The sequence below is a fragment of the Canis lupus genome, chromosome 3 (genome assembly GCF_048164855.1).
Source record: "Canis lupus baileyi chromosome 3, mCanLup2.hap1, whole genome shotgun sequence".
Lineage (NCBI taxonomy): Eukaryota > Metazoa > Chordata > Mammalia > Carnivora > Canidae > Canis > Canis lupus.
This window is the reverse complement of record NC_132840.1, coordinates 52,975,932-53,003,101: the sequence shown is the minus strand read 5'-3', so window position 1 is coordinate 53,003,101 and position 27,170 is coordinate 52,975,932. Positions and strand designations below refer to the sequence as shown.

The window sequence follows — 27,170 nt, the reverse complement described above, 5'->3', positions numbered from 1 at the left end:
TCTCATCAGCCTGTAACATACTTGCCATGGTTTGCCAACAACCTGTGGTTCCATGCCTACATATTAATCTGTTTGCAAGGACACAGCTCTGCCCTCATGAGCCTCATCCTTCCTGGTCCTCAGAAGAGTAAAATAAGAGTGGGCAAGAAGGACGTCTGGGTTGCTCAGTCAGTGAAGCGTCTGTCTTGAGCTCCGGTCATGATTTCGGGGTCCTGGGATCGAGTCCCGCACTGGGCTCTGTGCTCAGTCTCCACCTTCTCCTGCTCATTCCCTCTCTCAAATAAATAAAATTTAAAAAAAGGGGGGGGGCAGACAAGACAGAAGGAAGGTGGAAACCACTCTGAAAGCAGGACACTGTGGGGCATGTGATTTTCAAGAAAGGACAGGTGGGCAGGTTAGGTACACGTCACACCTGACACAACTGAAAGTAGGTCAATACTACTGACCGCTTCCTAATATCTACTGACAAAATGAGATAATGAAGATCATGTTAGGGACGCCTGGATGGCTCAGTTGGGTGAAGTGCCTGCCTTCCGCTCAGGTCCTGACCCGGGGGTCCTGGTCCCTCATCCGGTTCCTTGTTCAGGTGGGGAGGGAGCCTGCTTCTCCCTCTGCCCCTCCCCCCCCTTCTCTCTCTCTCACACTCTCTTTCAAATAAATTAATCCCCTCACACACACAAAAAGAAAGACACCAGGGATGATACACTTACCTGAAAGAATGCCCAGCACTAACCGAGCTCTCACACCTGGACACCAGGTTAGCAACTTCCTGACTCTTCAACTGAGTGATAAACTCGGTGAGTACGGGATGATCAGGAAGGAGCTCAACCACCATTTAGAGTCTTCTATGGGAAAATGCACTTTGAGTTACAGTTAAAACACAGTGACGCTATAGACACAAATAAGACAGGGAGCGACTTTAAGAAGTTTATTTATAAAACGAGGGACATTTGAAGTTAATTTTGCACCCATCTGACAACACGTGCAAGCTCTCTGGCCCTGTCCACTGCCCCTACTGTAACAGGAGACCTGCTCTAGGACCCCCATCCCCAAAGTGCTGACCTGAGGCCCCTCCCAAGAGCAGCAACTGTAGCTGATCCAGTTAAACACTCCCCAGACAGCACTTGTAAAACAGGAACTCCAAGTGATACGTTTTTCTCCCCAAGGGGTTCAAAACAAGAGATGAGCTGAAAGATGAAGATTGTTCTTTCTCCTGATGCAGAAGAAATTAAGCCAACACAAAAGCCAACCCAGAGGCCAACATGTCCTTCCAGTCCAAAGCCGTGTTCAGGTAATTCTCTAATCCATGAAAAAGAGAGAGAGAGAGAGAGAGAGAGAGAGAGAGAGAACAGGGCTGGTCTTTAAGAGATGCAATTTCTCCAGATGGCACAAAGTATTTTTAAACGGCCCAGGGCCAGAACTGGGCTATGGGAGCCTGCCTACGGAAAGGGCTTCTTTCCTAAATGGGATCTTTGATGTTTATCAAGGCTCGAGCTCCAGCTGAAACTCTTCCCGCAGCGGGAACACTTATACGGTTTCTCCCCTGTGTGAACTCTCTGATGCCGATTAAAGTTTGATCTCTGAATAAAACTCTTCTCACAGATGGGACATTTATAGGGTTTCTCCCCTGTGTGGATCTTCTCATGATGACGCAATCCTGAGAAGTCGCTAAAGCCTTTCCCACAGTAATCACATTTACAAGGCTTCTCTCCTGTGTGGATCCTCTGATGCTTCACAAAGTCTGAACTCCGCAGAAAGGCTTTTTTGCAGGTGGGGCACTGAAAGTATGTCTCTCCGGTGTGAGTTCTTTGGTGAAAAACAAGCTGAGAATTCCTGTAAAACGTTTTCCCACACTCCCTGCAGGTGGGGAGTTTCTGGGCCATGGGGGCCCTTGGCTGCCCTTTCGGAGAGGCCTCTCTCTTCTCCTCCAGCCACAACAGGGACAGTTCTTCTGGATGGGGATTGGCCAAATGCTGTTTCCCAGAATTCCTTCCTTGGGGCGAGAGCTGGCCCACTGGCCCCTCACCTTGAAGATTTTCCAGAGCCTCGGGGAGACTGTCCCCTTCTCCAAAGCATCTCGGTTCATCCTCACTGAGGAGGCCACTCAAGGAAGCCTGCGAAGGTGCCTCTCCTGACACTTGGCAGGAGACGTCGGAAGTTTCCTGGCCCCTACAATTTTCCAAATTCAGGTTCTCTTTGTCATTCTCCTGCCTGTCTCCTGGAAGAAAGAAAGAAGATTTGAAATTGTTCAATGTGCACACTCCACCAACTGAGCCAGCCAGGCGACCCCAGCAGTGTGCATTTGAGGCCCAAGAAAAACAAGTGTATTATATAAGGGTGTTACTTTGAAAAATGAGTCATTTTTTTTCTGCTTATACATAAAACATTAAGTTTGATCACTAAAAACAATTTGGAGAGAAAAACAGAAAGAAAACCAAATCAACCTCAATCAAACCACTCAGAGGTGGCAACCACGATTATACTTCTCCTATGGTGTCTGTTCAAACTATACATATGTATGTATGTGAATGTTTTATTTTTTCTTTACATAATTGATACCATACTGTCTACACAGTTCCACACTTGACTTTGTGGCATTTAAATTGTAAATGGCCAGATTTATGAATTCCACATGGATTCTCCCATTTACAGGTAACGTAAAACTTAGGAAATGCATTACAATGTCACTTTACTGTGGCTTTAATGCACAGAGAGGCTGTCGCATTGAAGTGGACCCTTGGCCTGGGCCTGAATGCAGCATCCATCCACCTGTGCCTCACTAACTCGAGTTAACAGTTGAAATGTCGTTCTTCTCATAACGTAAGTTTTTGGTTATTACCACTACATGATACAAATAGTAAAGGCTTTTATTTTGGTGGCTGAATTTGTTTCCAACTTTTATAAAAAACTTTCTTCCCACAGATCTAAGGTCTTCAAATTATCTGCTAGAGACCCCAGGAATCTGCTAATGAGGGAGATCTTGACTTGTTAATTCACAGAGTCTTACAACACATTCCTCTCAAATGACAAAGGCACTGTTGTCTTTAGAGAAGTCTTTATAAATATCATTTTAAAGCTGAATAATGGTCCATCATGGAGATGTCACCATAAACATACAATACTAAGCATACGATTTACTGAAGGAATTCTCCTACTGTGGAAACTGAAGTTGTGTGCTGTGTTTTTGTTACTATAGATAATGCTGCGATTTTTCTTCATACATGTCGGCCCACATTTCTGACCACTCCAGGTTCCTTGAAGTGTTGCTACCCTGTTACCTGGCCTGAATGCTGTTTCTGAGGCTCGTGATGCTGAATGGTGAATCCATCTCCAGGAGGACCATCCCCTGGAGTGAGCACCTGGGCTGAGCGAAGCAGACTGTTCCATACTTAAGTCCTGAATATTTCTAAAATATTGGCCATTGAGAGCAGTGCAAAGAAATAGTTTTTCACTGTTAGAAAGGGGTTAATTCCTTAGTTAATAAGGGATGCATTTTTTTTTCACATTTATGAGCTATTTTTCCTAAGACTGCTGTCCATTTTTTTTATTGGGAAAGTCATTTTTTCTTATTAACCTGCACTAACTCTATATTAAGAAAAATAATCATTTACCCAACATGTTAATAAACAATATTTTTCACCAATTTGGTACCTTAACTTTGCTTGGGGTTACTTATGTATAAATGTAAGTCATGGGGGCAGGTATTTTTAAAAATACTCCAGTCTACTATGATCTTTTCCTTAACAGTTTTCTTCTGTGGCTTTTTTTTTTTTTTTGTATATTTTTTATTGGAGTTCGATTTGTTAACATACAGTATAACACCCAGTTCTCATCCTGTCAAGTGCCCCTCCTCAGTGCCTGTCACCCAGTCACCCCTTCCCCCCGCCCACCTTCCCTTCCACCACCCCTTGTTCGTTTCTCAGAGTTAGGAGTCTCTCATGTTTTGTCACCCTCTCTGATATTTCCCACTCATTTTCTCTCCTTTCCCCTATAGTCCCTTTCATTATTTTTTATATTCTCCATATGAATGAGACCATATAATATTTGTCCTTCTCCAATTGACTTACTTCACTCAGCATAATACCCTCCAGTTCCATCCATACTGAAGAAAATGGTGGGTATTCGTCGTTTCCATATCTGTGGCTTTTATACTGATAAAATATTCCCCACCCCAGATGAGGATCAAATATTCACTCTCTTCCTTATTATGACTTTCATATTTCATATCTTTTTCATCAAATTTAAACTGATTCTTTAAGAGTACTGCTCTGTGAAGAACCCTCCTCCCATGCATGGGCCTGCGCTGCCTCTTCCTCCATCACATGCTAAACCCTCATATAGACCAGCATCTCTTCTGAGACTCCCTTTTGTGTTCCATCCGTCTGTGGGCCTATTTTTATATCAGTATCCCATCATTTTAATGACTTTGACTTTCTTTTTTTTTTTTTTTAAGATTTTATTTATTTATTCATGAGACACACAGAGAGAGGCAGAGATATAGGCAGAGGGAGAAGCAGGCTCCATGCAGGGAGCCCGATGTGAGACATGATCCCGGGACTCCAGGATCACGCTCTAGGCCAAAGGCAGGCACTAAACTGCTGAGCCACCCAGGGATCCTTGACTTTGACTTTCTAAAATGACAGATTCTTTTTTTTTTAACCCAGGCTCCACGCCCAACATGGGGCTCGAACTCAGGACCCAGAGATTGGGTGGCATGTTCCACTGACTGAACCAGCTAGACTCAAGTAAGACTCTCAACATTTACAGATCTAATGCTGATGAAACATTCTTCCAAGACTCTTGTATTCTTGCAGTATTCTTCCAGACAAGTAATAATGATTCATTTCCCCCAATTTATTTTTTTTATTAATACCTTGGACTTTTGATCAGCAGTGAGTACGTGGCTTCTTGAGGTTTATTCCCCTGCTGACCTGCTTTAACTATAAGCTAGTCTTCCATATGGCCAAACAAACAGTATACCTGTGCTCTCCTGATGCTTTTGCCCCCTTGATATGAGTCCAGGTCTGGCAGGCCGGCTAACTGTTGTGTCTTTTTTTTTTTTTTAAGATTTTATTTATTTATTCATGAGAGACAGAGAGAGAAGCAGAGACAGAGAAGCAGGCTCCATGCAGGGAGCCCGATGCGGGACTCCATCCCGGGACTCAATCCCAGGACTCCAGGACCACACTCTGGGCAGAAGGCAGGCACCAAATGGCCAAGCCACCCAGGCATCACTAACTTGTTGTGTCTTTAAGACAGGACCAGTCCTTTCTGGTCCTGTTACTTGTTCCCCCAGGAGTCCAGGGCACATCCCTGTACCCCTGGCTCTGGCATCAACTTTCCACAGGGTTCCTCACACACTCCCTTCCAATCCAGCCTGGACATGCCTACTTCCCTGGCCTCTCTTCCCATATATCCTCTCTTTCAAGAACCAAGAGTAGCATTTCTTTGCTCTATGAAAGCAGGCTAGCTTTATAGACTATCCACAGTCTCTTTCAGGGTAAGATCTAATGGGACCATGCTGGCAGGTGGATTGAAGGAGGAGGGGGAAAAAAAAAGAATGAGTAGGGATATGTGAACTATATATCACAAATAAAATCCCACTGCAGAGGAGCATATGAGAAATCTCTGTACCTTCCACTCAATTTCCCTATGAACCTGTAACTGCTCTGGAAAAGAAAATCTAGTAAAACAAAAATCCTACTGCAACAACCACTAAAGCAGTGTTTTCAAACTTTTTTGTCTGCCACCCACTGTAAGAAATATGTTTATACTGAAATACAGAACATACACACATATTTGGAACAAAAATTTCCTGAAATGCTACCTATCCTGACATCTGATAGTGTCTATCTGCATTCTGGCATTTTCTACAGTCTTATCATTGCAATTTTTTAAATGCTGGTTGCAACCTAGAAGAGGATTTCACAATACACTGGCCATGAAACGCAGTTTGAAAAATATTGCTCCAAAGGAATCCTTGTGAAATAGTAGTACAATAAACACATCGGTTAGAATTAAAAATCGTCTGTTTCATTTGATGCTTGCTGTTTCTGTAGCATATCAGCAAAGGAACATAATTAATTTGATCCCACTGGAGAGAAAGAATGACTTGTCATAAAATTGTCATCCCTGGTCCTTTTCTTCTTCTAATTCTAGGATCTTTTGTCTACGGAGAAGGGTGTGTTGTGGGATGGAGTGTGCAGGTATGCATGACAGGTAGGTGTTACATAACTGCAATGTTTTAAACAGAGTGCCACGAACAAAGGGTGATTGCTATGTTACAACAGAACAAAGTCACACATTTCTTCCTCTAGGATCTTAAAATACAAGGTTTATAGGAAGTGTTTGTCACCACTGCTGTCTAGTGCATGTTAAGTGCTTAGAGATTAATTAAACATGTTTTTCTTTTTAAACATGTTTGTCTTAATTAATCTTCATTTCACTCCTACCAGAATAAAGAAAGAAGAAAAACACAAGAGTCAGGAAGAGCAGTAACTGCTGCCTTTTTCACATCACCTTTTTGTTCAACTCATACCTGGATTAGTATCAATCTATCCTAACCTTAACTCGCTCTGAGAAAGCAAGCTGTCATGGCACACAAGACTGCAGGCAGCAGGTCCAATGTGTGGTCTGTGTTCCACGATGACTTAGTATGAATCAATGGCCCCACACCAGACGTGAGGAGACTCAACCTCAGCATTCTCACTGGACCAACCAGATCACGGCCAATCACAGACAAGGGCACAAACCTCAGTTCCTAGTACATCCCCTGCCACCTCCAATTCAATGACAGGAGGTCAGAAACGGCTCAGACCCAACGAAAGATCGCTCACCTATGAGGGTGGGTCTTGGGATCTTCTCGCTGACATGAAGGTGCAATCCTGCCAGTTCTTCCCCATACTCTGCGGAATTAGTCAGATCAGACTTGGAACTGGAAATGCCTAGCACAGAGAGAGAATAGGAAGATGAATGGGGAGAACTGGGGACCAAGCTGTGTCTTTCAAAGGTGCAACTTGACTGTGACGGGGAAAGATGAAGGATCTGGAGATCCCTCAAAACACTTATGTTAAGAGGTGTCTGCCTTCCACACCACCTGGCAGGCTGGTGCAAGGCTCTTGAATGAGTCCCCCCAAAGGTTGGCTGAGACAGCGCAGGTTAGCGGCCTGGAGCATGGACTCAGTAGGACACACTGAGTTGTCGTAACTCAGCACTTACAAGCTACGTAACAGTGAGCACATGGTTTGACCTGACACTCACTTTGATCATCTCTAACACGGGAAAACCATCATATATCTTGTAGATTTAGGGAGTTACCACATGGAATGCACCCATAACAGTTCGAGGCACACGGAATCCTTCCAATACAAGGAAGCTCTCACTAAACATGCCCAATGCCCTCCCCTTCATCCAGGGAACTTCAAGTGGAGCAGCTACCTCTAGAGGGACACAGGAAATGTTTAATGTAAATTAAACAGACAGACATCAGACAAATGCACGCCCTCACCTCCTGAGACCATTTTCCCATAGGTCTCCAGCATGAGATCCCAGTACTGCTCCTTCTGAGTGGAATCCAGGTGCCTCCACTGCTCCTAGAAAGCACACAATACCATCACTCCACTGCAGGTTTGTGAGCCAGCCTTCCCCACCTAGAGGGAACTGGAGCAAAACAGTAATGTGCCCTAGAAGCCTGGTCATCAGAAGATCTAAGGAAGGGTGCCTGGGTGGCTCAGCCAGTTAAGCATCTGCATTCGGCTTGGATCATGATCTCAAGGTCCTGAGATTGAGTCCACATGCACTCCCTGCTCAGCAGGGCGTCTGCTTCTTCCTCTGTCCCTCCCTACTGGTTGTGCTCTCACTTGCTTGCTCTCAAATAAATAAAAATCTTTAAAAAAAGACAACAATCTAAGGAATCTTGGGAGGTGGCTCACCAGAAGAGGCCAAGGGGAAAGCTATAGCCTCCTCGTCACTATTTCTTGCCCTCATTAGAAAACATTTAGGTTTAAGTTCTGGATTATTTTCATTTGCACATATTTAAGAGTGAAGGACACAGAGGCCTTTTCTACACTGTATTTTTTTTTTTAACTCAGTGCTTATAATAGAGATCTTTGAATGGTAGGAGCCTGATAGTCCCAATATCTCATTAAAATCTGGAAATTCAAGAGGGAAAAAAAATTAAAAGGGAATTTGTTGGAAATGCAAATGCAAATCAGCAAAAAGGTGGGAAGAACCCACAGGGAAGCTAGCTGCATTGTCTGACACAGATCAGTGGGCTCAGAGCAGATGCTGCCCCCCATGCACATTTGGAAATCCCCCAACAGTTCTGAGTTTAAGGTCTAACATTAGCCCACTTTTCCTCCCACTGAATAGAAAATCAATGGGTTCTCTGGAGCAAGGTATGCCTCAATGATCCCCAAAACATGCCCTTCTTTTCCTAGGAAACTAGGAACACTGCCTAACTGGAGTCTCCTCCAGTGAATTCAAATCCCGATCTTTCTACTGAGGTGCTGACTAGACTCAGTCTGTGCAGCAGTGTAATTAATAAATAGCCCAGCCCTTGGAGTCAGACACACAGGGTTTCAGGTCCCAGCCCTGCCACTGCTACCTGTGTGATCTTAAGCAAGTTATGTAACCTTTCTGAGTCTTCATCCTCACCTGATCATAGTACAAAACTCAAAACTGAACACATCATGCAAGCGTCACTTGTTTTCATAGCACGCACACATGCACAAGTATCTAAGAGCTGCCTCTACTAGCATGTGAGCTACATGAGAAAAGGACTCTCCACTGTACTTTCTCAGTCCCCAGGGCAATGCTCAAGACAGAGTAAGCACCAGATACGTTGTTTGGGGGAAACAAAGCCCTTGGCAAATAACTCCTCAGAAAGTGATATTTATTACTATTATTATCTTACAAGTGGTCTACAGGTCTCCTAGACTCCCCACTAAGGGGTTTGAGGAGGGAATTAAGGGGTTCTGTGCACTTTTAGGAACCTCAAAGTCAATAGCCATCCATTATTATCATGAATAGACAGCTATGAGGAGCAAAACTAAGACGAGAATGAGATCCTCTTCTGACACATGGTACACTCAGGGAAACCATTCTCCATCCTAAATCAAGCCTGCCCCACTGCACATCAAAGAGAAGCAGAAAGACCTGAGAAAGAATAAAGATACCAAAAAGTCTGCAATGAGCAAATACTAAGCAAAAATTTTTAAAAGCTAGATGGCTTGGATTTTTTTTTAGGATAAATATGTGAAAAGCAGGGATGCCTGGGTGTCTCAATCAGTTAAGCATCTAACTGTTGATTTCAGCTCAGGCCATGATCTCAAGGTGTGAGATCAGGTCCCACATAGGGTTCTGTGCTCTGCAGGAAGTCTGGTTGAGATTCTTTGTCCCTCTTCTCCCCACCCCGCTCATGCTCTAGCTCTTTCTCTCTCGCTGTAAAGTAAGTAAAATCTTTAAAAAAAAAAATGTGAAAAGTGACTTAAATAGATTTCACCATATACTTAAGTATTAACTATAACTACACTTTTAATTTGAATTTTAATTTAGAACTTTTGATTGTTAAAGAAATTCCTTGAGTTGTGAGCTTATTTTGTTAATCTGTGAGTGAAGTGATTTTAACAACCTTCTGAAAATAACCAGTTTGAGCAAACACTGCTGAATACGGGATCCCTCGGTCTTTTTGATCAGACAACATGGACCGCACCGCAGAGTAACAGGCATGCCCAGCACAGTGACTGCTCGGCTGCCTGGCCTGCTGGACACACGGCCAGTTCTGTAGGCACCAGAATAGGAGCTCCCAAGGACGGTACAAGTCAACCAAGAGTGCAGCTACCAAAATCCCCAAGCGCCACTATCAGCTCATTCAAAACTCTGAAAAGATGCTTCTGGAGGGCTCTCAACAGCATACCTCCACATGAAGCCACCTCACTCAAGGAACTGCCTGCCAAGAAGCTAGGGATTCATGAATAAACATCTACACAAGACACAACTGCATCCATCTTGCCTTTTTCTCATTTTTATATTAAGAAAGGGGGAAAAAATCTCAGTTCCTATTCTGGAAGGACAGAAGTATAGAATTTAATGAAAAAGCAATCCGGATTTTGTGTGAAGACAGCACCACCTTGTGGGTCTGTGAAACACTGCACAACTGACTTGCCCAAGTTTGCACTATTCCTCTCCAGGTTGAAAACACAGGAATGTGAGTAAATATGTCCCTGAATCTTGGTGAGGCTCTAACTCAGTCATGGGTTCTAACAATGAAGAAGCACTGTGTAGGGATGCTACTTCATTATTCTGGCATTATTCACGAGGCTCCTAACTTATAAAAGAGATCAGAGGACATGATTACATCTATTTCAATATCACCTTCAATTATCAAAGCATCCATTAAATATCATGGTCCTTCTGATGCAAACTGCTTTTGTTACAGTTCAGAGCAGGGATACTGGGATTAGATAGGAATGACCTTTGTTTGGATTGAGTGGCTATCAGTTGTCTGTGCAATATAGGGAAACACACGCACAGTACCCAGAGCAAGTCATAGTAAATGTTTTGTACAGTCAATGCTTAATTCTCCTAGTTAAAACACAGTTCATAAATTGTATATGCCTTTCATATGGATACTCTGTTCATAAATTGTATATGCCTTTCATACGGATACTCTGTACTTTCTACAGAAGCAACAATAAGCCTCCATGTCTGCTTGAAATATTTCACAGAATACCCAAATCCTTTGACTACAAAACTCCCTACCTAACAGTTTGGTTGCCAGGTATCTGGAAAGTAGGAAGACAGGTACCCTTGAGTCATTAAAAAGATCTGTGCCTCTCCTGGACACGCCTGTCCCTCTCCTCAGGGCAAACTGTAAAGTCGGTATCCTGGTTCCTACCCTTCTCTGCCTGGGAAGCTGAGGCTCAGACCTGGCTTGAGCATCACATCAAACACCACCTACTTACTGGCTTCCCTCCCTTTACCTTCACTCTAAAGTACCTCAGGAGGCAAGTCCCAAGAAGGCTTCCCCAAAGGTTTGAAACATGCTGTGCTCAAGGTATACAGGTTCGTTCCAGAAAAACTTTATTTTTAATCAAACGCAACTTTTCAGAATTGTTAACTACATGTTCAAAATAAACCTGTTCCAAACTTGTTTACAGCAAAGATGGGAGTAACAGAGACCAGATTTACCTTCTCGCCTCAAGCAACTGAAAAATAGGACAAAATACATGACACAATGGTTTGCAGTCATCACCTAAGAGGCAGAACAAAGCAGAGATCCCTCAAAGTGAGGAAACAAATGAGGTGAGCCCTGCCACTGCCCACAAACCTGCTGCCTGGAGAGAGCACCCCAAGAAGCACAAGCAGGGGAGCCAGGTGGAGTCAGGCAGCCCCTTCCCCCTTAAGCTGGCAGAAGGAGCTCAGAGTTTGGGGAGGTGAAGGCAGTTATAGTTAACAGGGCAGAAGACCAGAGTCTTCTAAACAGAGAGAGAGCTCCAGAGATGTGCAGAGGGTCCCCCACAAGTCTGAGAAAGATCCCACAAAAGCAGCAGAGGAAATAGAGCTTGCATAGTGCTAAAAACAGTTATTTTCCACCAGCCAGAGTAGAAACTCTTGTACATCAAGCAGCAACAGGTAGAAGACACACAAGGGTATTGCCTCAGTAGTGGGAGAAATTCACCTAGACTAAAGGCTTCGCTGGTGCCATAACACAAACTATGTCCAAGTAACTCAACCATATGCCAGAGTGAAGCCCAACAACATTTATAGGAATGTCAAAATACCCAGCACCCAACAAGGTAAAATTCACAAAGTCCAAGAGCCAATCAAAGGTTGCTGGGCATACATAAAAAGTAGCAGGAAAACATCTCAAAATGAGATCAAACCATCAAAACTGATTCAGAAATGATACAGGTGATAGATGAGTAGACAAGGACATTAATACAGATGGTACAGCCATACCCTACATGTTCAAGAAAGTGTAGGAAAGACTGAGACAACCTCAAGAGAGCTAACATATATCTGCACGTTATCATTATATACAGCCCGTGGAGATGTTATTCTCAAAGTCCACAAAGAAGAGGAGAAGGAAGGGAGACAGAAAACTGTCGGAGAAATACTGGCCAAAATTTCCCAAATCTGTTGGAAACCATGTACCCACAGATCCAAGAATCCCAAGCAAGAAACATGAAGAAAATGACTCCAAGGTCCATCATAGTCCAACGGTTAAAAACCACTGAAAAAACGTGAAAAGCAAGAAAAATACAATACATGCAGAAGAACAAAGGTAAGAGCAGAGATGGCATGATTCTGTGTTACGTAAGATTCTGGAAAATGCAAACTAACAAATGTAAAAGAAAGCAACTTGTGGTGGCCTCAGGATCTCAAGATCGGGGAAGGAGTGAGGGACCACAAAAGGGCAAAAGGAAACCATTGGGCATAACAAGTATGTTTATCATCCTGACTGTGGCTGTGGTTTCACACGTGTGTGTCTGTGTCAGAGAATTACCAAATTGTACACTCGAAATACGTGTAGTTTACTGTTTGTCAATTAGGCTTCCATAATGGTGGAATTAAGTGGCTGGAGGAGGCCACCTGCCCCACATTAGACAGAACCATTCAAAAGCTCAGATGGACTCCTATGGGCGAGGCCTAGACCAGGAAATGAAACAGAGCCTTTTCTCAGCATAACCCGAAAAACAGGAAAAGGAGAAACAAGAGGGCACTTCTTCCAGGACCCAGATCCATCATCGAGATGATTACTCAACATTCTGCCCCAGGGGAAATTGCGAGACTCAGGGTTCATTCTGTGGGTACTGTTCTTGTCCCTGCAAGGCTGTCCTCTACTCTGCTTTTTTTTTTTAAAAAAAAGATTTTATTTATTTATTCATGAGAGACATACAGAGAGAGAGGCAGAGACACAGGCAGAGGGAGCCTGACATGGGACTCAATCCCCAGTCTCCAGGATCAGGCCCTAGCTGAAGGCAGCTCTAAACCGCTGAGCCACCTGGGCTGCCCTCTACTCTGCTTCTAAGGACGCACCCCTTCCATCCTCCCAACTACCAACACCCTCCAGCCCAGGTCTGGGGTGAGAGAGGCAGGGTGGGAAATCAGCTCACCGGAGATGCTGCTTGGAGAAAGGAGGCTCCGAAGTCCTGGTCTCTGATGAGCCTTTCCTCGGGTGGGGCAGGAGGTGGGGCAGCAGCCATCACTGAAGTGAGGAACAGAGTTTGAAGACTCTAGAAGTCATTGCAAACCACCCCCAGAGGGTACAGATGAAAATCGTCACAAATGAGAACTGACCTGATGCCTGTCCCACCATCCATGATGTCAAGACTCGTATTTACCTACCTCTCTAACAAATTCCAACTCCCCCCAACCTTCCAAATAGTCTTGTCCGTATTTTCCTCCTCCCTTCTTTCCCCTGCCTCAGAACCAAAATTCAATTGGTCTGGCCCAGTCATAAAGGAGATTCACAGACTGAATCTCCACATCAGAGGGATTCAGTAGGTCCACCATGTTTCCAAACTTTCCAGAGATACTGTCATCTGAGCAGTGTGTCATTTTCAACTCACTCTTAGGCCTACAAACCATAGTCCCCAAAATTCCCCGAGAGAGTACGGCACATGACAAGTAACTGGCCCTCACCTAATTCTTGTTCCACGTCACACTCCTCTTTCACAGTATGGCCTGGTGGCTCCAGAGGCCTGCAGGTCGAGTCATGAAGTCCCAGCTCTGGAGGCATCACTTCAAGATGGCGCTCCATTCCCCCCACGTGGCAGCTTGCAGATTCCATCTTCTCTGATAAGATTTCCTGTCCTAGAACCTGGATGCTGATCTAGAGACCACATATGACGAATTACAGAAAGATTCAGACTGAGGAGCTCTAAAAGAAACAAAGCTAATGCTCCATAGCATATAAGAAGGCAGTCCTTAGGGACATGGAGCAGGGAAATAGAAAACCAGCAGGAACCTGTGAGGAAAACCTCCTAAGAGATGTAGAACGGCTGAGGCCTGAATCAGGCCTGGGAGGCCCTGAACATGCCATTAATCATGTGTTTCTACAGGATAATCTCTGTCAATTAAAATTCAAACTTCTTAAACATGTTAGTATAAAGATGGAATGGATAAGAGACTTTATCTTCTATCTGCAATGATGAGAAAGCATTAAGTCAGAGAGTCTTAGAACTCAGTGAGCTATGTGGATATACTGATGTGGTATAATAAGAAACAGGTATTTGGTCTTTGTCCCAGGTTCCTGGAATTGCCTCAGGGACAGGAGTGACAGGACAACTTCCATTATTCATAGTGAGCCCCCTTAGGGGCTCACTGAGTTTAGGCTAGGAGGGTGACACTCAGAGGGCCCCAGACAGTTCAGGAGAGAGGCTGGTCATCAGAGGAACCATTCAGGTCATCAGAGGACTGAACATGCAGCCCCAACCCTCAACCTCTGAGGAAGAGAGAAGAGCTGGAGATTTTCAATCACCGATGGCCAATGGTTGATCTAGCATGCCTAAGTAATGAAACCTCCATAAAATCCCTTCAAGTATGGGGTTTGGAGAGCTTCTGAGTAGGTGACCACACAGAAGTGCTGGGAGGATGGTGTGCCCCGACATGCCATGAAAGTCCTATGCCATCCCTATGTCCTCCTTTTGACTGTTCCTGAAACATGCCCTTCATCATAAACCAGTAAGTATAAGTGGTTTTTGCTTCAAGTTCTATGAGCCATTCTAGTAAATTAACAAACCTGAGGAGGGGGTGGTGGGAACCTCCAAATGTACAGCCAGTCAGTTTTAAGCACATCTGGCCTGTGTGACTGAAATGGGAGCAGTCTTGTGTGGCTGACCCTTATCCTACTGGGTCTGCCGACCCCAGAATATCAGTGTCAGATTTGAAATGAACTTTAAGACACCTAACTGGTATCGGTAAATTGGAGAATCGACTGTTAGTGTGGAAAATCACATGCACTGAGAAGTCAGAAAAAAGACAGCCCACCTGGTAAGACCCCAGAGGAGCCCTGCGCACCACTGGCAGTTATACCCTCCACTTACCCATTGCCACAGTCTCCGGGGGTCTCCCCTCAAGCTCTCCACAAGGGTCACTGCCTCCTCTCCGCTGCCTGGACACTGTTTCCGCACCCACATCTGGATCTCCCCGGGCAAGATGGTCAGGAACTGCTCCAACATGAGGATCTCTAGGATCTGCTCCTTTGTGTGAACCTCTGGCTGCAGCCACTGAAAACAGAGTTTCCGAAGTTGTCGCAGAGTCTCGTGGGGCCCAGACATCACCTGGTAACGAAACTGCCTGAAGAGCTGGCGCGCAGTCTCGGGGTTAGAGAGCTCCCCTCGAGGAGTGGCATCTGGTCCAGAGAATGGGGAGTCCTCGGCCTTTGCCAGTGGCGGCGGCAGCAGGAGCAAGGCCTGTCCCAGCTCGACAGGCATCATCCGGCTTGGCAAGTCCTTCTTGGTGAAGTGTTTCCGGGATGGAGCTGTCTCTGGGGAGGACCAAGTCTTCACTGAGGTTCTCACAGGTACATTAGAGAGGGAATGAAAGCCAGTACTGGAGAGAGGAGAGGGACACGTTATCAATAAGAACAAATGCACATGACCCACCTGAGAAAGATCATAAACTTGAAGCCACCATGCAAATAGCTCATACGGTATCTAAACCGGCATCCTCACGCTAACTGCTTTACAACACTCTCTCTCTCTCGTTCTTCAAACACGCAACCAAGTAGAAAAATAAAATGCATCAGTGGAAGCATTTTCACTAACTGGCTTACAAGCAAATGGCTCTTCTGCACAACACTTCCTTACCTGCATATGGAAGTCTATAGACTAGAAAGTAAAGCTGAACAAAGATATCATAGCCTAGAAATAAAAGCTAACGTTGAAATAATCTGATGCTTCCATAATAAATAGGAGGTTAAAGAGAACAAATTAATTTTTCCCCAAAAGGTGCAATGAAATTTCTAGGTAACCTCTTTTGAGTGCCACATGGAAAACTGGACTATTTGGAGAGCACCTGGGTGGCTCAGTTGGTTAAGCGTCTGCCTTCAGCTCAGGTCATGATCTCAGGGTCCTGGGATTGAGTCCCGTATCTGGCTCCCTGCTCAGTGGCGAGCCTGCTTCTCCCTCTCTCTCTGTTGCTCCCCCTGCTTGTGCACTCTCCCTGTTTCAAATAAATAAAATCTTTTTTAAAAAATTATACATAAAAAAAGAAAACTGGACTATTTGGGAATTTAGGAAAAACTTGTCACAACTGAAAGTTTCAACCCTCGGCTTACAGAAGACTTAGAACAAAGAGTGACTACCTCAGAAACATTCCTATGGCCTTGAACTAAGTGAGCACTATTTTACAGTGACTGGTATAAAAATTTAGAAGACAGGGATCCCTGGGTGGCGCAGCGGTTTGGCGCCTGCCTTTGGCCCAGGGCGCGATCCTGGAGACCCAGGATCGAATCCCACATCGGGCTCCCGGTGCATGGAGCCTGCTTCTCCCTCTGCCTCTCTCTCTCTCTCTCTCTGTGACTATCATAAATAAATAAAAATTAAAAAAAAAATTTAGAAGACAGTAACTAAGTGAAAAGAAATATTAAGTGACAGTATTTACAAATGTTTATTGTACTATCATACATGTACTATTTATAATTAACTTTTTTTTTTAAGATTTTATTTATTCATGAGAGACACAGAGAGAGAGAGAGAAGCAAAGACACAGGCAGAGGGAGAAGCAGGCTCCAGGCAGGGAACCTGATGTGGGACTCCATCCCAGGACTCCAGGATCACGCCCTGAGCCGAAGGCAGGCACTAAACCTCTGAGCCACCCAGGGATCCCCTAATTAACTTTCTTGAATATGATCCTAATAGTGGATCACTGGGTCCATCCTTGAATGTTATTAAAGAGCTACAAACAGATCATCATTTCTCCAAGACACTAACTGTAACAATAAAAACAAAATGAGGAAGCAAACAAACCCGATCACTTAATCTGTCTGGCTTAATCAGAGATGGTATAACACTCCAGCTTTTAAAAGTTGCTTTTCTGAGGGCAGGGGGGAATAGGGTCACTGGGTGACAGGCATTAAGGAGGGCATGTGACATAATGACCACTGAGTGTTATATGCAACTGATGGATCACTGACCTCTATCTCTGAAACTAGTAATATAGTATATGTTAATTAATTGAATTTAAATTTAAAAAATGAAAAAGAAAAAGAAAAAGAAAAGTTACTTTTTCCGGGCACCTAGGTGGCTCAGTGGTTAAGCATCCAACTCTTGGTTTTGGCTCAGGTCACGATCTCAGGGTCATAAGATGGAGCCCTGCATTGGCCTCTGTGCTCAGTATGGAGTCAACTTGGGATTCTCTCTCCTTCTTCCTCTGCTCCTCCCCCCACTTGCTCACACATGCTCCCTCTCTCTAATAAATACATGATTAATAAACAAAAGCTGATTTTTCCCTAAGGTATAATAAGGAATGTCTTCATCCTTAGCACTTCAAACAATTTATCCTGTATCAGAAAATCATTTAAAATTTTAAAAAGGACACCTGGGTGACTCACTTGGTTAAGCATCTGCCTTCAGCTCAGGTCATGACCCTAGGGTCCTGGGATTGAGTCCCTCTTCAGGCTCCCTACTCAGCCTACTCCTCCCTGTGCCCTTCCCCCACTGCTTGTGCTCTGTCTATATATATATAATAAATAAATAAACAAAAATTTTTTTTAAAAGAAGAAGAAAACATGGGATGCCTCGGTAGCTCAGTGGTTGAGCATCTGCCTTTGGCTCAGGGCGTGACCTTGGGGTCCTGGGATCAAGTTCCATATCAGGCTCTCCACAGGGAGCCTGCTTCTCCCTCTGCCTGTGTCTCTGCCTCTATCTCTCATTAAAAAAAAAAAAAGAAAGAAAGAAAGAAAGAAAGAAAGAAAGAAAGAAAGAAAGAAAGAAAGAAAGAAAGAAAGAAAGAATCTTAAAAAAAAAAAAAAAGGTTTCAAGCAAAATGGAAAGTCTGTGTGGGGTTTCCCTGTAAGCCCAGGGCTGGACTGCACATGGGCATGGTGAAACTATGCAAAAACACACTTGCTACAGGGTTAAGAGCAAAAGAAATATAAAATGCTAATCAGTGATGAGAAATATTGGATTTTTTGACCATTGAGAAAGGAGACCTCACTAATACACAAAGCATCCTGAGATACCAGAAAGGCCACATGTCAGGAGTAAAGACCACACCCTAGAGTAAGACCTACTCTAAACCTGCCCTAAGAGAGCCTAAAGCCAAGCCTCAACAAGATCGACAGAGGAAACCCAGCCTATTGGTCTAGTGTGATCAAGTTAGAAGGCCTCAGGATACACTTCGGGCTTTCTAGAGATCTGTCCTAACAAGGTATAAAACCAAGCTAATTCCAGTCAAAGATGATGTGTCAGTAACTCAATTACCTGCTAGAACAAAACTCAATACTCTTCAGAGAGAGATAACAGAATCCTTAGCATCTACGATGTGCCATCCACAATGTCCTATTGGACATTGAAAGATGTTTTTACTGGATGTGGAAATCTGGATTAATGATTCCACAACATGATATTAAACAACGAATAGGTCAATCAAGAAATCAAAGAGGAGGGACGCTTGGGTGGCTCAGCGGTTAAGCATCTGCCTTCAGCTCAGGGCATGATCCCTGTCCCAGGATCGAGTCCCACATCAGGCTCCCTGCATATGAAACCTGCTTCTCCCTCTGCCTGTGTCTCTGCCTCTCTCTGTGTGTCTCTCATAAATTAATTAATTAATTAATTAATTAATTAATTTAAAAAATAGAAATCTGAGAGGAAATAAATACATGGAGATAAATGAAAATAATACAATGGATCCAAATCTTTGGGATGTAGAAAAGCAGTTCTTAAGAAGGAAGTTAGAGCAATACAGTCCTACTTAAAAAACAAAAATCTCAACTAAACAACCTAACCTTACCTAAAGGAGCTAGAAAAAGAACAAAACCCAAAACCAGTAGAAGAAAGGAAATAGTAAAGATTAGAGCAGAAATAAATGAAATGGAGGGACACCTGGGTGGTTCAGCAGTTGAGCATCTGCCTTCCGCTCAGGGCATGACCCAGGGGTCCTGGAATCAAGTCCCACATCAGGCTCTCTTCAGGGAGCCCGCTTCTCCCTCTGCCCGTGTCTCTGCCTCTCTGTCTCTCTCATGAATAAATAAATAAACGAAATCTTAAAAAAAAAAAAAAAGGAAAGAAATAAAATGGAAACTAAAAAAAACCAATAATATAGATCAATGAAACCGGGAGTTGGTCCTTTGAAAAAAAATCAACAAAATTGATACACCTTAGGGTGCCTGGGTGGCTCAATCAGCTACACACCCAACTCTTGGTTTCAACTCAGGTCAAGGTCTAAAGGGCCCTGAGCTCCAGCCCTGCATTGGGCTCCATACTCAGGGGGGAGTCTGCTGGAGATTCTCTCCCTCTATCCTTCCCCCACTTATACCCATGTGCTCTCTAAAATAAATAAATCTTTTTAAAAAATTGATAAACCTTTAACCAGATTCATTAAAAAGAGACAGAGAGGCAACCCAAACAAAATCAGAAATGAAAGAAGAAAAGTAACAACTCAAATCACAGAAACACAAAAGATTACAAAAGAATATTATGAACAATTATATACCAACAAACTAGACAACCTAGGGGGGAAAAATGGATAAATTCCTAGAAACATACAACCTTTTAAAGCTGATTCAAAAATAGAAAATTTGAATGAAACAATTACTAGTAATGAAATTAGTAATCAAAACACTCCCAACAAACAAAAGTCCAGTTATCAAATGGCTTCACAGGCAAATTTTAACAAACATTTAAAAAAGAGTTGATAACTATTCTTTTCAAACTATTCCAAAACATGGAAGAGGAAAACTTTCAAGATTCTACAATACCAGCACTATCCTAATACTAAAATCACAGAGACACAAAAAAAGAAAACTACAGGCCATTATCTCTGATAAACATTGATGCAAAAACCCTCAACAAGGTATTTGCAAACCAAATTCAACAATATATTAAAAAAATCATTCACCTCAATTCATAAAACAATGTAACACATCACATTTAGCAAGGAAAAAACCCCATATGATCATCACAATAGATGCAGAAAAAGCATCCAACAGAATGCATCCATTCATGATAAAAATTCTCAACAAAGCAGACTTAGAGAGAACACACATTTTTTTTTTTTTTAAAAAGCCATATATGAAAACCCTGAATCTAACATCATACTCAGTGGAAAAAAACTAAAAGCTTTTCCTTTAAGATCAGGAATAAGACGAGGATGTCCATTCACCACTTTTATTCAACATAGTACTAGAAGTCTTAGCTGTACTCACCAGACAAGAAAAAGAAACAAACAGCATTCAGACTGGTAAGGAAGAAGTAAAACTGTCACTATTCGTAGATGACATAACAGTATACACAGAAAACCCTAAGTCTCCATCAAAAAAATGATTAGAACTGTTAAATGAGTTCAATAAGATTGCAGGATACAAAATTAACATATAGAAAACTGTTATGTTTCTATACACTAATAATGAAATAGCAGAAAGAGAAATTAAGAAAATAATCCCATTTACAATTGCGTGTAAAAGAATAAAATACCTAGGAATAAATTTAACCAAGGGGGTGAAAGACCTATACTCTGAAAACTAGAAGACATTTTTGAAAGAAACTGAAGACAACACAAATGGAAAGCCATATCATGCTCATGGACTGAAAGAATATGTTTGAAAAGCCCATACTACCCAAAGCAAACTACAGATTCAACGTAATCCCTATGGAAATAATAATAGTAACTTCCACCCAACTAAAATAATTATTTTTTTATTTTTTAAAAATTTTTTTTCAACTAAAATAATTCTAAAATGTGCATGGACCCACAAAAGACAACAAATGACCAAAGCCAATCTTTGAGAAAGAACACAACTAGAGGTATCTCTGTCCCAGGATTTTAAGATCTACTACAAAGTTATAGCAATTAAAACAGTATGGTACTAGGATGCCTGGTGGCTCAGCGATTTAGCATCTGCCTTCAGCTCAGGTGTGATCTCAGGGCCCGGGATCAAGTCCCACATCTGGACTTGCAGGGAGCCTGCTTCTCTCTCTGCCTGTGTCTCTGCCTCTTTCTCTGTGTCTCTCATGAACGAATAAATAAAATCTTAAAAAAAAAAAAAAACACCTGTATGGTACTGACATGAAAATAGACATACAGATCAATGGAACACAACAGAGAGCCTAAAAATAAACCCACATCTATGTGGTTAATTCATCTACAACAAAAGAGGCAAGAATATACCATGGGGAAAAGACGGTCTTTTCAGTAAATGGTGCTAAGAAAACTGGACAGCTACATACAAAAGAATGAAACTGGACCACTTTCTCATACCATGCTCAACATTTAGCTGAAAATAGATTAAAGACCTAAATGTGAGACACAAAACCATAAAACTCCTAAAGGAAAACACAGACAGCAATCTCTTGGACACCCTTAGCAACATATTTATAGATATATCTTCTCAGGCAAAGGAAATAAAAGCAAAAATAAGCCACTGGGACTACACCAAAAAAGACAATGTGATAGACTAATAATCATATCAGTAATCACATTAAATGTAAATGGATTAAACACTGAATTATAAAATAAAGATTGCCAGATTTAGAAATGGCCCAACCATACGGTGTCTACAAGAGATATTTAATACATAAAGATGCAGATAGTTTAGAAACAAAACAATGGGGAAAAGATATCCTATGCAAACAGCAAGCATACAAAACCTGGTATGGTTTTATTAGTATCTAGGCAAGAGACTTCAAGAAAAAAAGAAAAAGGAACATTTCATTATGATAAATGGGTCCAATCATTTAGAACACAAAACCCTAAAAGTATATACACCTAGTATCAGGTCTAAAGGGACAAATCCTCACAGTTGATACAATGAGAAGACCAAAACAAACAAACAAACAAACAAAATCAGTAAGGCTACAGAAAATCTGAACACTATAAACCAACGCAATCTAACAGACATTCAGACAACAACCACAGAATACACATTCATTTCAAGGTCATATGAAACATTCACCAGAGCAGATCATATGCATAAATAAATTTCAAAAGACTAGAATCCCAAAGAATGTATGCTCTGACCACAGTGCAATGAAATTAGAAACCAGTAAGACATCTAGATGTTATTTAATACATCTATGTATTAAATAACTAATACAACGTACGGCCAAAGAAAAAAATCATAGTGGACACTAAAATGTTTTGCCTTTTTTTAAAAGATTTTATTTATTTATTTGACTGAGAGAGCACAAGCAAAGAGAGTGGCAGGGGGAGACGGAGGAGTAGAGGGAGAAGCAGACTCCCCACTGAGCAGGGAGCCAGATGTGGGGCTAGATCCCAGAATCCTGGGATCCCGATCTGAGCAGAAGGCAGACACTTAACCAACTGAGCCACCCAGGCACCACAAAATTAAAATGTTTTCATATTAATAGTGAAAACACATTATCAAAATGTATAGGTGATCACTAAAGCTCTAGAGAAAAAAATGTAGTTTTGAATAAATATGTTAAAAAATTGAACAAGGGGCACCTGGGGGACTCAGTCAAGTGTCCTACTCTTTTTTTTTTTTAAGATTTTTATTTATTAAAAAAATAATTTTTATGTATTTATTTGAGAGAGAGGGAGAGAAAATGAACGGGAGGAGGGATAGAGGGAGAGGGAGAAGCAGACTCCCCACTAGCAGGGAGCCCCACGTGGGGCTCAATCCCAGGACCCTGAGATCATGACCTGAGCCCAAGGTACACATTTAACTGACTGAACTACTGGGTGCCCCAAGTGTCCTACTCTTGATCTCAGGATTGTGAGTTCAAACCCCGAGTTGCTGGGCACAGAGTCTACTTTAAAAATTTTTTTAAATAAGGTGCGTGGGTGGTGAAGTCGGTTAGGCAGCCAACTCTTGGTTTCAGCTTAGGTGGTGATTTCGGAGTCCTAGGACCAGGTCCTGCTTTTGGCTTTATGCGCTTAGCACAAGGTCTGCCTGGGGTTCTCTCCCCCTCTCCCTCTCCCTCTCTCCCTCTTTCCTTCTTTCCTCCCTCATGCTCTAAGATAAATAAATAAAACTTTAATAAATTTAAAATAAATAAAAATCTTTCATTATCTAAATCAATTTTCCTGAGTTTCAAATAACAAGTAGAAAGATTTCAGATAGCAGGAGACAGATGGGTAGACTTACTCAAATGTTTTTGCTTCCTGAACTAAGAGAGCAGTTCAGGTAACATTTAGGGAAAATTATAAATCATATAAAATACTTAAATCTGCTTTCAGTAATTCCACCCAAACAAAATGCTAAGAAAAACGTCTCAAGGGGATCCCTGGGTGGCTCAGCGGTTTGGCGCCTGCCTTTGGCCCAGGGCATGATCCTGGAGTCCCAGGATCGAGTCCCATGTCAGGCTCTTTGCATGGAGCCTGCTTCTCCCTCTGCCTATGTCTCTGCCTCTCTCTCTCTCTCTGTGTGCCTCTCATGAATAAATAAAATCTTTTTAAAATAATAAATAAATAAATAAATAAAGCAAGACCCAATGTATTAACCAGAGTTCTTCAGAAAAACAGAACAAAATATATGAATATTCTGAATATTCTCATGAATTAATGAATAAAATCTTTTTTAAAAAAAGTCTCAATTATTCCCCAATTACTTTACAGAGGGTATAGTTTAGAGTCCATGATTTCATGAGTATCTGCTCCTACTATGAAAAAAACATTTCAAGTGATCCCCAATGTGTAGTTGTGATTAAAACTGTGACAGGGACACCCGGGTGGCTCAGTGGTTGAGCGTATGCCTTTGGCTCAGGGCATGATCGCGGGGTCCCAGGATCGAGTCCCACATCGGGCTCCCCGCAGGGAGTCTGCTTCGCCCTCTGCCTCTCTCTGTGTGTCTCTCATGCATAAATAAAATCTTTTTTTTTTAATTTTTATTTATTATTTATGATAGTCACACAGAGAGAGAGAGAGGCAGAGACACAGGCAGAGGGAGAAGCAGGCTCCATGCACCGGGAGCCCGACGTGGGATTCGATCCCTGGTCTCCGGGATTGCGCCCTGGGCCAAAGGCAGGCGCCAAACCGCTGCGCCACCCTGGGATCTCAGATAAATAAAATCTTAAAAAAAAATAAAATAAAATAAAATAAATAAAACTATAACAAATAGGGGCACCTGGGTGACTTAGTCGGTGAGGCATCTGCCTTTGGCCCACGTTGTGATCCCAGGGTCGTGGGATGGAGCCCTGAGTTGGGCTCCCTAGGCAGGATCCCTGCTCAGCGGGGATCCTGCTTCTCCCTCTTCCCCCTGCTCATGCTTTCTCCCTCTCGCTATCTTTCTCTCTCTCAAATGAATAAATAAAATCTTTAATTAAAAATCTTAAAAGAGGGGATCCCTGGGTGGCGCAGCGGTTTGGCGCCTGCCTTTGGCCCAGGGCGCGATCCTGGAGACCCGGGATCGAATCCCACGTCGGGCTCCCGGTGCATGGAGCCTGCTTCTCCCTCTGCCTGTGTCTCTGCCTCTCTCTCTCTCTCTGTGTGACTATCATCAATAAATAAAAATTTAAAAAAAAATCTTAAAAGAATAAAACTATAACAAACGAGAGTGAACTCAACATGCACCCTCAGGTAAGCATACTTACTATACATATGCATACGAGTAGCTCTTTGTTGTGTACATACTACTGACAAACACTCTTTCCTTAAGCAAACTTTCGCCAGGCTCCCACAGAGGCCTGGCCTTTTGGCCCTTCTAGTCCCGTTTTAGCAAGAATCCTGGCTGACTGAGTCCAGTTTAGGGAAAGTCCGTCACCTCTGATTAGCTGGCCAAATGCTACAGCAACCATGGTATCTGACCAGCCCGGATATCTGATCAAATGCTTTCTCACCCAGGCCTGCCTTCAGAGGAAAAAAAAAAAAAAAAAAAAAAACCCAGTCCAGTGGGTTCAGGGTTCTTCCCTCTACCCGTGATGTCAATTTCCATCCACGGCCCCTCCCGCCCGGCCCGGCCCCCGGGCTCCCCCGCTAGCATTCTCCACTCCTTGTTGCAGACCGCAGCCCCCAAACCGCTCCCTGCCCCTGCAAAACCGCGTCGCAGCAGCCCCGCCCCCGAAGACACTCCTGCCTTACCGTCTCCAAGGAGCGTCTGAGTAGTTATTGCTCCAGCACTACGTGTCAGCTCCATATTAGGCCCTGCTCATGCCATTTCTAGTCCTCACGATGCCCCTGCAAGGCAAGCATCATCGTGGACCCATTAGGAGGCCCCCTGGCTCACAAGGGGCGGCCGCGCGAGAACCCAGGTTGCTCCAAGCGAGGCCTGCGCTCCGGGAAGGCGAGCTGCCAACTTTGGGGGGCTTGGGGGGGCGGGCCCGTGGGGCTGTCGCACTCGCCGAGGTGGGGCGCTCCCGGCACTGTGCGCCCCGGAGGCCGGGGCAGCGCTCCCCACCCGGGCATCCTCCACCCGCGCACCCCGGGGAGAGACGCTCCGCGCATCGGCCCACGGAGGGCCTTCTCCGTCCCAGCGTTTCGCGGAAGGCGGAGGACGCGGCCGGCCTCGGGGCGGGTCCAGGGGCGTGCGTGCCCGGGGAGTCCGGCGGGGTCCTCAGGCTCCGGGCCGCGGAGCCGGGTCGAGGGGCTGGAGGGGCCCCGCTGCCCCTCCTCCGCACCCGCCGCGTCCCCGCGCCCCCGGAGACCGTGGGTGGCGCGTCCTCCAGCCCCGCCGCCGCTCCCCGGGGGCCGGCCGAGCCCCGAGCAAACGCGGGCCCCGCCAAGCTCGACCCCGGGCGGCCGCAGCCAGACCCGCCCAGCCCGGGCGCGCTCACCTCGGCCCGCGGCGCCGGCTCCGGAGGCACTTCCGGGAGGGGGGGAGCTGCGCGCGCCGGCGGCGTCGGCGTCGGGCGGCGGGGCGGGGCCGGCGCTGGGGCGCGGGCTCCGATTGGCCGCCCGCGTCGCCCCGCCCCTCTCGCGTCGCCCCGCCCCTCTCGCGGGCTCCTGGTCCCCGCAGCCGGCCCTCGGCTCCTCGGTTGCAGCCTGGTGCGCTGGCTCCTCCGCCTGCCCGCGAGCGGTGGGCTAGCGAGGCCCTCCTCTGGGCCAGGCGCTGCGACGATCCACCGGGGTAATTCCCTGGTCCGTAGCAGACGCTGTGCCGGCCCCACGCCTTTGCGACCCTGCAGGTACGGCAGGTGCTTAGGCAGGGGCCTCGCTGGCTGCCCTTCCTCCCCCCTTCCCTCCCCTCCCCTACCTTTGGGCTCTGCGGCATTTCATTTCCTCCATCTCTCTCTCTCTCTCTCTTTTTTTTTCAGGATTTTTTTTATTTATTCGTGAGAAACACAGGCAGAGGGAGAAGCAGGCTCCCTGCGAGACTGATCCCAGGACCCCGGGGTCACGACCTGAGCCACCCAGGCTTCCCCAGTCTCCCTCTGTCCTGCAGCTCTAACTCACACCAACTCTGCGTTTCCTGGGCGCTTTCTTCCCACTTCCCTATGTTGGAATTCAGCGAGGTACTAGCTAACCTGTCTTCCCAACTTTGCCTTCGTCTGTCTCCCTCCTCACCAGGCTCTACTTGGACAAGAATGTCATCATCCTCCCTCCCCTCCTGTCATCAGAAGTCTGGAAGTGCTATGATTTTGCCTCATTTCTCAGACACCACCCCCATTCTCCACCTCTGTCTCTTTTTCACATCCATCCTGCACGTGGACACAGCTGTCATTTTGAAACTCAGCAGCACTGATACAAGTATCAAATCCAAATCTGGGAGATGGGACTCCTACTGTGTATCATATGTGTGCTCAATCTTGGGTGATTGGCAAACTGGGGAAGCGCTCAGAAACAAGAGCTGCCCTGGCTCACATCATGTAGAGGAAGTGGAGACACCTCCTCTGAAGAAATAAGGCTTTGGAAGAAGGAGGATCTGAAATACTAACCAGTGGAAAAGGGATTTAACGTGTTCTTCTAGGTCCCAGGGCCTGAACAAGACCCAGCATGTGAAAACTATTTCAGCTTAACCCAAGTGGAAATTTATCTAAAGTTGACTTGTCAACAATGCTACTTTATGAGTCCCTGAACAGCAGGGTGGCGATTTATCAGGAATATTT

At 44.4% G+C, this 27,170-nt stretch overlaps 1 protein-coding gene and 1 long non-coding RNA gene across 10 annotated transcripts; one reads left to right on the top strand and one right to left on the bottom strand.

The window, feature by feature from the left end:
- Window positions 1–913: 913 nt before the first annotated feature.
- On the bottom strand, window positions 914–26,004 carry ZNF18 (zinc finger protein 18). Of its 7 annotated transcripts, none has more exons than XM_072821103.1 (9): window positions 25,899–26,003; window positions 25,207–25,302; window positions 16,024–16,170; window positions 15,051–15,558; window positions 13,648–13,837; window positions 13,119–13,210; window positions 7,508–7,592; window positions 6,837–6,944; window positions 914–2,218 (listed from the first exon to the last, which is right to left on the bottom strand). In XM_072821103.1, exons 4-9 carry the CDS (start codon window positions 15,441–15,443, stop codon window positions 1,440–1,442), a joined length of 1,647 nt encoding a protein of 548 aa, XP_072677204.1. In that variant the 5' UTR covers window positions 15,444–15,558; window positions 16,024–16,170; window positions 25,207–25,302; window positions 25,899–26,003; the 3' UTR covers window positions 914–1,439. The 7 variants fall into 7 exon arrangements, with proteins under 7 accessions (XP_072677204.1, XP_072677205.1, XP_072677206.1 ...); XM_072821104.1 differs by lacking the exon at window positions 25,899–26,003 and adding an exon at window positions 25,546–25,734; XM_072821105.1 differs by lacking the exon at window positions 16,024–16,170 and having other exon boundaries at window positions 25,899–26,004.
- Window positions 1,354–12,177, top strand: LOC140630606 (uncharacterized). 3 transcript variants are annotated; one of them, XR_012028362.1, is made up of 6 exons: window positions 1,354–2,820; window positions 3,197–3,351; window positions 4,665–4,745; window positions 6,160–6,219; window positions 11,160–11,304; window positions 12,045–12,177. It is a non-coding gene; the product is annotated as an uncharacterized lncRNA (long non-coding RNA). The 3 variants fall into 3 exon arrangements; XR_012028360.1 differs by having other exon boundaries at window positions 1,354–3,351; XR_012028361.1 differs by having other exon boundaries at window positions 1,354–3,351; window positions 5,068–6,219.
- Window positions 26,005–27,170: the final 1,166 nt, after the last annotated feature.

Excerpts from the sequence above, each read along its gene's own strand:
- ZNF18 (XM_072821105.1), bottom strand. The coding sequence starts at position 15,443 with ATGATGCCTGTCGAGCTGGGACAGGCCTTGCTCCTGCTGCCGCCGCCA. Across the intron at positions 7,593-13,118 it reads TTCTCCAAGCAGCATCTCCG|GAGCAGTGGAGGCACCTGGA; the intron begins GTGAGCTGATTT and ends TGTGCTTTCTAG. Across the intron at positions 2,219-6,836 it reads CCCAAGACCCACCCTCATAG|GAGACAGGCAGGAGAATGAC; the intron begins GTGAGCGATCTT and ends TCTTTCTTCCAG.